The 9228-nt window shown below is 54.0% G+C and overlaps 1 protein-coding gene across 1 annotated transcript in view; it reads left to right on the top strand.

Moving 5' to 3' along the window:
- Positions 1 to 1311: 1311 nt before the first annotated feature.
- The window catches only part of PINK1 (PTEN induced putative kinase 1), a gene marked incomplete at its 5' end in the record, with an annotated part of 8823 nt that continues 906 nt past the window's right edge, over positions 1312 to 9228 (top strand). The window contains 7 exon segments of the mRNA XM_008938431.1: positions 1312 to 1599; positions 2424 to 2527; positions 4393 to 4545; positions 4547 to 4570; positions 5698 to 5861; positions 7881 to 8008; positions 8765 to 9001. Of these exon segments, the coding sequence (XP_008936679.1) occupies positions 1312 to 1599; positions 2424 to 2527; positions 4393 to 4545; positions 4547 to 4570; positions 5698 to 5861; positions 7881 to 8008; positions 8765 to 9001 (1098 nt within the window).

Here is a 9228-nt window from a genome sequence, read left to right as displayed (position 1 = left end):
CAGGTACTGAGGGGGGGGTCCTGGCTCTTTGCCCCCCCAAAGCTTGGAGCCCCAGCTCTGTCCTCTCTCCTAGGCCAGTGGGGAGGGCCGGGGGGGGGCTGGAAATGTTTCCTGGCTAAAATTATCCCCTTGGTGTCCCGGGCCAGCTGTCCCCTGCCCGGCCTGCAGCCACCTCCCCCCGAGGTCCTGGGGACACTTCCTCCCCCCTGGCCTGCCTGGGGAGTTGGATTTGGTGCCTGCTCCCTCCTGCCATCCCCAAATCCTTGCCCCGTTGCCCCCCCTGAGGAGCCTTGGGGTGGCTGCTCACGGAGAAAGGTGCTTGGTGACCTGGGTCTGGATCTGCAGGGTGGGGATGGGGATCAGTGGTGAGGCTCCAGGACAGCCCTCCTCTGCTTTGTCTCCTGTCTCTCCCAGTTTCCTCCCCAGCTTTCTCCTTTCTCTGATTCCTTGAACTCATGGATCCACTCAGCACTCACTCTTGGCTGCCACAAAAGCTCAGGGGATAGTTTTTCCTTCTGGTGTTGCTCTTAATTGGATTTTCTTTTCAGTGCTCTTTGCCCAGTGGATTTATGGAGGGGGAGAAAAGCTTAAAACAGCCAATCTCCTCAGCAGTATTTAGCCACACTTGTCTTCACAAAGCATGTTTCTGTTCAGGGTTAGCAGATGATGACTCCTCCCCCCCTTCCCTCTCCTTCCTGGGCATCTGCAGCACCCTTGGGATGGGCACCTTGGGTAAAGACCCTAAAAAATAGAGGAGGAAATAGGATGGTTCAGTCTGGAGAAGAGGAGGCTGAGGGAAGACCTTGCTCTCTACAGCTGAGAGGAGGCTGGAGTGAGGTGGGGGTTGGTCTCTTCTCCCAAGGAACCAAGACAGAATGAGGCAATGGGTTTAAGTTGTACCAGAGGAGGTTTGGTTTGGATCTGAGGAAGAATTTCTCTCCTGGCAGAGTGGTGAGGGGTTGGCCCAGGCTGCCCAGGGAGGTGCTGGAGTCCCCAGCCCTGGAGGGGTCCAAAAGGGGTGCAGATGGGGCACGTCAGGACATGGTTTAGTGGTAGTGTTGGGTTGATGGTTGGACTTGATGATTTTAGATGCCTTTTCCAACCTTAGTGATTCTATGAATCCAGGGGTCATCTGTTTTAGCCAAAAATATGTGGTTTGCAAGTTATTTTCTCTGTGGTTACAGCGATTTGTGGCTTTCAGGTTGGACCAACCCTCAAGCCCAAGGAGGGGCTCCTCAGCATCCAGGGAGCCCCTCCCTGGGGAGCCTGGGGTGGGATTTTTATCATCATCTCTTTTCTCCTTCCTCTCAGACGGTGTTTGTTGGCAAGAACAAGCCCCAGAAAGACCCCCTGAGGCCCCCCCACTGGCAGGGCTTCAGGCTGGAGGAGTATCTGATCGGGCAGCCCCTGGGGCAGGGCTGCAGTGCTGCTGTGTATGCAGCAGCCATTCCCCCCCCCAGAGCTCCTGGGGGGCCCGTGGGGGGCGAGCAGGGACCAGCCCAGCAGCCAGATGGTGGCCTGGAGGAAGAGGAGCCCTCAGAGAAACACCCACCCAAGGAGGCTTTCCCCTTGGCTATCAAGATGATGTGGAACATTTCGGTAAGGGCTTGGTTCTTAACCTGCTCTGCAGCCTAAAAATGAGATGCCTGTGAGGTGGTGGGTGGGGAGTGTGTTGATCTGTGACACTGGAGAGGTAGAGTGAGGGAGTTGATGTTGGTCATTCCCCTGGAACTGGTGCTGGTGGTGGTTTTGGAGGGGATGCTTTGGGGAGAAAAGGTTTTTCTGAAGCTGGCTCTCAAGGTGAGGTGGAAGGAAGGGGAGAGCCACGGCCAGCAGAGCTTTGGGAACCCATCCTCGTTGGGGTCAGGACAGAGATTTCCTCCTGCAGAGCATGCCTGAGGCCTGGGGGGATGGGGCAGTCACCTGCATGCTGGGTCCCCTGCCTGTGAAGTGCCTGGGCCAGCTCTGCACCAGTATTCCCTGGCCTGAGTGACTCTGGTGATCCAACCCCTCAGTGGGGCTGTTTCACATTTAAAAACAATCCCCTTGGCTTTTCCCACAGAGGAGGTTCTGTGGGAGTTTGTGACAAGTGGGTGTTCTGAGAGGGCCTCCCTGAGGGCCAACATCTGAAACCCTCTGGGCTCCAGAAACACCCTGGGGTGTGGCCAGTCTGGTTTTAAGGTTGAAAATGATTAAGAGAGCACTCAGCCAGTGCATTGGAAGAGAGAAATAGATTTATTTCTGCAAGGAAAGACCTTGCCACATCCCTGGGTAAACACCTGAGGCAGTGAACTGCCTCCCCCAGTTTGCAGAGCAGGGAAGGGAAAGTCTCCACCAGCCTAACCCCAGCTCTAGGGTGGTTTGCTTTCAGTCTGGGGTGGTTTTGGGGCTGGAAGCAGCGTGGTGTGTCCTTGCTCTTGCAGGCTGGCTCCTCGAGTGAAGCCATCCTGGAGGCCATGGGCAGGGAGCTGGTGCCAGCCACAGGCCTGGCCTTGGCTGGGGAGTATGGAGCCAGAGCCACCCACAGGTACGTGCTGCTGCTGTCCTCTGAGGCTGCCACAGGAGCTTGGGGCACAGCTCTAAGGGCATCAACTCCATCAGCCCAACGCCCCTGTGACCACTAAACCATGTCCATGTGTTCTTTTGAGCCCCTCCAGGGATGGGGACTCTACTGCCTCCCTGGGACAATCCCTCAGGAAATTCTCCCTCATAGGAAAGAAATCCTCATTTCTGATATACAGAATTCTTCCTGATATCCAGCCAGAACCTCCCCTGGTGTAACTTCAGCCCATTTCCTCTCCTCTCACTGGTGACTTGAGAGAAGAGACCAACACCAACTTGGCTCCAGCCTTCTTTTCAGAGAGTTGTAGAGAGCCAGAAGGTCTCCCCTCATCCTCCTCTTTTCCAGACTAACCAACCCCAGGTCCCTCAGCTGCTCCTCACCAGCCATGTTCTCCAGACCCCTCCCCAGCTCTGTTCCCCTTCTCTGGACCCATTCCAGCCCTTCAAGGTCTTTCTCATCCTATGGAGCCCAAAACTGGTGTTTTTTAATTAAAAAATCTGCAGCTGGTAACAGTTTGACTGTATTAAACATCAGACAACTTGACTGTAGGACAGTTGGTGCTTTTCTAGAGGTGGTTTGGTTGTGAAATGGGTTCTGGGCAGGGAGGTGAGAACAAAGAAACTGGTGAGAAGAAAAATAGGAGATGTCCCAATTCCTTCTCTTACAGCTGAGTGAGGAGTGAGCGAGCAGCACCAAGGTGGAGAAGCTGAAATCCTCTGAAGTTTGCTGTCTTTTGGTTCTAAAACACATCTTTTTGTTCCATTTGAAACAGTGCAGTGTAGAATGATTTACATTTCAAATCCATCTCTGCTGCTGATACCAGTGAAGGATGAATGCTGGGAGGTGCAGCAGCCAGAGGGTGTTTGACATTCCAGGAGGCAGATACCCAGAGAGGTGCCCTGCCTTTCCTTGCAGTGAGTGCTCCCTGCCTGTGCCCTCAAAGAGAGGGTCTAAATTAACATGCCTGGCATGAAGCTGACCTTTATTTTCTGCCTGGCAGTAATTGTGTTTGGTTTTTTCCTCCTCCAGAGCTGCTGTTGGGGTTTGGTTTGGACTGAGGAGCAGCCTGTGATGAGCTCTGCTCTTGTGAGCAGGGTTTGAATGAAAGGAAAGGCTCCAAGTTTGAGTGTTTTCAGCAAAGCTTTGTTTGCTGTGCTGGTAAAGCACCAGGGTTTCCACTGCATGAAGGGAAATGCACTTACAGCAGAGTCCTTCCCACAGCCACAGGTGAAGGTGAGGGCTGTCCCTCCTCTGCTGGTGTGTCAGCAGCCTTAGAGGAGGTTTGTTTTGCTGTGGGGAGTGCTGGGGTGGATTCTAAACTCCAGAGAAGGACCTGGCATCCTTCTTCTGGAGTCTGGAGAAGAGGAGGGTCAGGGGAGACCTTCTGGCTCCTCTTAACTCCCTGAAAGAAGGCTGGAGTGAGGTGGGGGTTGGTCTCTTCCAAGTCACCAGTGATAGGATGAGAGGAAATGGGCTGAAGTTGCCCCAGAGGAGGTTTCAGTTGGATCTGAGGAAGAATTTCTCTCCTGGCAGAGTGGTGAGGGATTGGCCCAGGCTGCCCAGGGAGGTGCTGGAGTCCCCAGCCCTGGAGGGGTTCAAAAACCATCTGGATGTGGCACTTCAGGACATGGTAGCATTGAGTTGATGGTTGGACCTGATGATCTTAGAACTCTTTTCCAGCCTTCATGATTCTGTATTTCTGATTCTTTGGTGGGGAGCAGGGGCCACATTACTGCAAAGTAATTCCAGAAGTACCAGAGCTGTGTCTGTGATGAGCCAGAGCTGAGCAGGAGCCTGCTGCAACCTGTGCTGTCCATGCTTTGTCACAGAAAGCCCATCCCTGGGAGGAAGAAGCTGCAGCCTCATCCCAATATAATCCAGGTGATCCGAGCCTTCACCTCCTCTGTCCCTCTGCTGCCTGGAGCCTTCCTGGACTATCCTGATGTCCTTCCCCTGAGCCTCAATCCCAGAGGGATCGGCCACATTTTTCTTCCTGGTGATGAAGAAGTAGGTAGAGGGAAGCTCCTTGAGGCCACTTGGGCTTTTTGAGACTGTTCTGCTGCTTCACAGATCCTTGCAGAGCTTTGGGCTGGGCTGCTGCCAGCAGGCAGGGTACCCTCTTGGAAGCACCTCCTAGGATCTAAGTCCTTGAGGTTTTCACTTTGGTTGGACCATGAAGACAAGCTGGTTTTGTTTTAATAATTACCCCCCATTACAGTGAGGAATGTGGAGCTTGTCTGCATTTATCTGCCCTTCTAATCTGAGCTTCAGCCCTGGTCTGAGCACCTTGCTAGAGAAGGAGCAGGGTTAGGGATGAGATTTATTAGTGCTTGGTGTCTCTGGCTTTCTCTGCTGGGTGTTGGTTCTCATTGCAGTGGCACAGGGATAAAAGCACCTTCTGTTTCCCATCCTTGCTCTGCCCACGTCTGGAGCAGTGCTCTGTCCTCTCTGTGCTTCAACAACACCTTCATTCTCCTGCTGGGCACATCTCAATTTGCTCATCTGCATGATTGATCTGCCTCCTCTTGTGTGAGGAAGAAGTTCTTCCCCAGGAGAGTGGTGAGACCCTGGAATGGGTTGCCCAGGGAGGGGGTTGAGGCCCCATCCCTGGGGGTCTTTAAGGCCAGGCTGGAGGAGGCTCTGGGCAGCCTGATCTAGTGGGAGGTGTCCCTGCTCATGGCAGAGGGGTTGGAACTGGGGGATCCTTGTGGTCCCTTCCAACCCTGACAGATTCTGATCTGTTTTAGCAGAGGACTTTAGAGCCCTAATGGCTCAAGGGTTGGACTTGATGATCTTGGAGGTCCCTTCCAACCTAAAGGATTCTATGATTCTAAGTCTAACACCAGTCCTTGACCTGTAAGCATGACCACTCCATACCTGGGGCACCTGCCAGGCTGCTTTACAGGCTCATTTTATTCACAGTTGTGGTGAAAGCACCAAAAACCCAGTGTTGGGTGTTGCAAAAGAGGATTTGAGAACAGCAGACAGGGGAGTGGAGGTTCCCTGCTCCCCTGATCGTGGAGATGGGGAAGAATTCAGCTCATCCAGGCGTGCTGTGTTCCCAGCCAGTGCTGAGGCTGAACAATTAGACCTCCCAGGGTGCTAATTGAGATGTTTTCCCTTCTCCTGAGCAGTTACCCGTGCACGCTGCGCCAGTATCTGCAGGAGAACAGCCCAGATGTTGCTCTCTCCACCATGATGATCCTGCAGCTCCTGGAAGGTGTGGACCACCTCGTTCGACACGGGGTAGCCCACAGGGACCTGAAGTCTGACAACATCCTGGTGGAATTTGATTCTGGTATGTAGGGCACTGAGGATCAAGGCACACACAGAAGCCATGTCGGGGTGTAGGTGTTTGGGGAAGCCCTACCCAGGCCTGGGTGGGGGGGAAAATGATCATCAGAACTCTTTGAAGAATCTGAGGGGTAGTTTTTGGCTGTCAGTGCAGCTCAGGGGAAGCAGTGGCTGCAGTTGGGCTGGTGGGAGTGGCCTTGACAGGAGCCTGTCCCCGAGGGGATGCGTGGCACAAGCTGGAGCAGGGGGGCTCCAGGTCTGTGCTTTGCCTCAGGCTCCTGGCTCTGCCATCTCTGCATCCTGAGGGCATGGGGTGGGTGTTAAAGTGCCACTGCTCAGCCAGGTTAATGTGCTGCAGCCTGGGATGAGGAGGAGACATCCTCTGGAAGGGGAGGGAGTGAGAGTGTCAAAGCCAGAAGTGGTGGTTTCATGGGCTCGTTCTCCTGTCAGCCTCTCTAGTTGAGATTTTAATTACCTGGGCTCTTTATCAGCATGATTGAGACTCATAACAGGCAGGAAACAACAGCAGGCAGCCAAATCTAATTAAAGCTCTTGTTAGAGCAGCCATGGAAGGTTTTCAGCAGTACTAATGCCAGGTTTTTCTGGGTGGAAGAGCTGCTCTGGAGTGATGCTGAATGTGGCTGGGAATGATCTAAAGCATCAATTTTCTGTATCAGGAGCTGGAGAAATAATGATCCTGCTTTACAAAGCTTGATTTGGCATCAGGATGAGGACTGTGAACAAATGTAAAAGTTTCTTGCTGTAGCTGCAGCACTGCTGTAGGTAAAGGGGAAAAATGAACTTATTCCTCCACCATGGATGAGTCTCTAACCTGATGTGTCTTCAGTTTTATGTGATCTGTGACATTTTGTCAGAGACACATCCCATGGGGAGAAGTAATGTCATCTAAAGAGAGGAGATTCAGTTCAGATAGAAGGAAGAAATGTTTGATGCTGAGGGTGCTGAGCCCCTGGCCCAGGCTGCCCAGAGAGGTGGTCGCTGCCCCATCCCTGGAACCATCCCAGGGGAGGTTGGAACAAGCTCTGAGCACCCTGCTCTAGCTGCAGATGTCCCTGTCCCTGCAGGGGGCTGGACTGGGTGACCCTGAAAGGTCCCTTCCCACCCAAACCATTCTCTGATTCTGTGAAATGGAAGAACAAGTTTTGTTTTAATAAAATTGACATTCCAGCTGATAGTACAGAGGTGAAGCAGCAGAACAGGGCATGGCTGTGCTGGCTCCTGGGGATGTTGTGATTCAGAAGCCTCCTGTCCATGTGGTGTGTCTATAGAGCCTGGTCACAGAATCATGAAGGTTGGAAAAGATCTCTAAGATCATCAAGTCCAACCATCACCCAACACTACCATGACTGTTGAACAATGTCCCCCAGTGCCACATCTGTGCATTTTTTGAACCCCTCCAGGGCTGGGGACTCCAGCACCTCCCTGGGCAGCCTGGGCCAATCTCTCACCACTCTGCCAGGAGAGAAATTCTTCCACATCCAATCTAAACCTTCCCAGCTGCTGCTTGCCCCATTGCCTCTTGTCCTGTCCCTAGTAACCTGGGAGAAGAGACCAACCCTCACCTCACCTTAACCCCTTTTCAGGGAGCTGTAGAGCCAGAAGGTCTCCCCTGAGCCTCCTTTGCTCCAGGCTCAGCACCCCCAGCTCCCTCAGCTGCTCCTCCCCACACTTGGGCTCTAGACCCTTCCCCAGCAGCTCCGTTGCCCTTCTCTGGCCACGCTCCAGCCCCTCAAGGTCCTTCTGGGAGTGAGGAGCCCAAAACTGACCCCAGTGCTCAAGCTGTGGCCTCCCCAGTGCTGAGCCCAGGGGGATGATCCCTGCCCTGCTCCTGCTGGCCACACTGTTTGATCCAGGCCAGGCTGCTGGTGGCCTCCTTGGCTACCTGGGCACAAGCTGGCTCCTGTTCATCTCTCTGGCCTCAGCACCCCCAGGGCCTTTTCTGCCTGGCAGCTGAGTCCTCCCAGGCCAAGCTCTAACCCTGCTGGCCCCGTGTTGTTTGCAGCTGGCTGCCCCTGGCTCGTGATCACAGACTTTGGCTGCTGCTTGGCAGATGAGAAGCTGGGCCTGGAGCTGCCTTTCACCAGCACTTACGTGGACCGGGGTGGCAACGGCTGCCTGATGGCCCCTGAGGTACAGCCCCACTGAGGCACTGGCCTGTGCTGCTCCTCTGCCCCTCCTGCTGCTGGCACTGAAGGGTTTCAGCTGGGGTAGGAACTGGGGAAAGCTCTGGAAGCTGTGGAGGGGGATGTGTGCTGTGTCCCTGAGCCTCCCCCCCCCCCACGTGCACACAGCACAGCAGCACTTTGGTTCTGTGCTCTCTGCTCACAGGGAGAGCTGCTGGAAGCTCTCTCAGCAGAGAGATCTTTGGCTGTTTCTTCCCTGCTGGGTGATCCAGAGACAGGCAGAGGAGACAGCACCTGTAGCTGTGTGATCTCTGTCCTGTAAGTCCAGTTCAAGGTGGTTGTGAAACTGTTCACAGTTCTTTTTTATTCCTCTGTTGAAATTTGTGAAGAATTTCTCTTTATTTCTTTGATGTCTCTGTAATAAAAGCAAAGACACCCTCAACACCCTTAACTTGTCACCTGGAGCACCCCAGGGCTGGTGCAGTCTTGGTTGTTCACCTGCACATCTCCTGTCTGTCTCCAGTCCCAGCATGAAATCACTCTCAGGACTCTGAGGGCTCCTTGGGGGCTGTGACTAAATCCTGGGCACAATGACCAGCACCCTGCTGAGCTGAGCAGTGCCAAAGGCTTGGAGCATGCCAAGGGGGAATATTTACACCAGAGATTGAGGTGGCAGAGCTCTGGTTTCAGTTTCTCTCAGTGGAAGTGCTGCCTCTGCCCTTGCCAATGACTGCTGTGTGTCTGAACCCCCTCTCTGTGGCAGGTGATCACAGCCTCACCAGGCCCTGGCAAGGTGATCAACTACAGCAAAGCTGATGCCTGGGCTGTTGGAGCAATCTCCTATGAAATCCTGGGCCTGGCCAACCCTTTCTACGGCCACGGGGACGTGGTGCTGGAGAGCAGGAGTTACCATGAGGACCAGCTGCCCAACCTGCCCCCTCACGTGCCCCTGGAGGTGAAGCAAGTGATCAAAATGCTGCTTCAGAGGGATCCCAGCAAGGTGAGAGGGTGTTGTCTTGAGGAAGTCATCTAGCAGGGCATGGGAAGTATTGTCTGTAGATCCCAGCCCTGGGGACATTCAAGGTCAGGCTGGATGAGGCTCTGAGCAGCTTGATCTAGTTGGAGATGTCCCTGCTTACAGCAGGGGGGTTGGACTGGGTGACCTGTGGAGGTCCCTTCCAGCCCAGGGGGGTTGGACTAGATGACCTGTGGAGGTCACTTCCAGCC

Source organism: Merops nubicus, unplaced genomic scaffold, assembly GCF_000691845.1.
Source record: "Merops nubicus isolate BGI_N331 unplaced genomic scaffold, ASM69184v1 scaffold22334, whole genome shotgun sequence".
NCBI lineage: Eukaryota > Metazoa > Chordata > Aves > Coraciiformes > Meropidae > Merops > Merops nubicus.
Note: the sequence above shows the minus strand (reverse complement) of the source record. Positions and strands in the feature narration are given on the sequence as shown.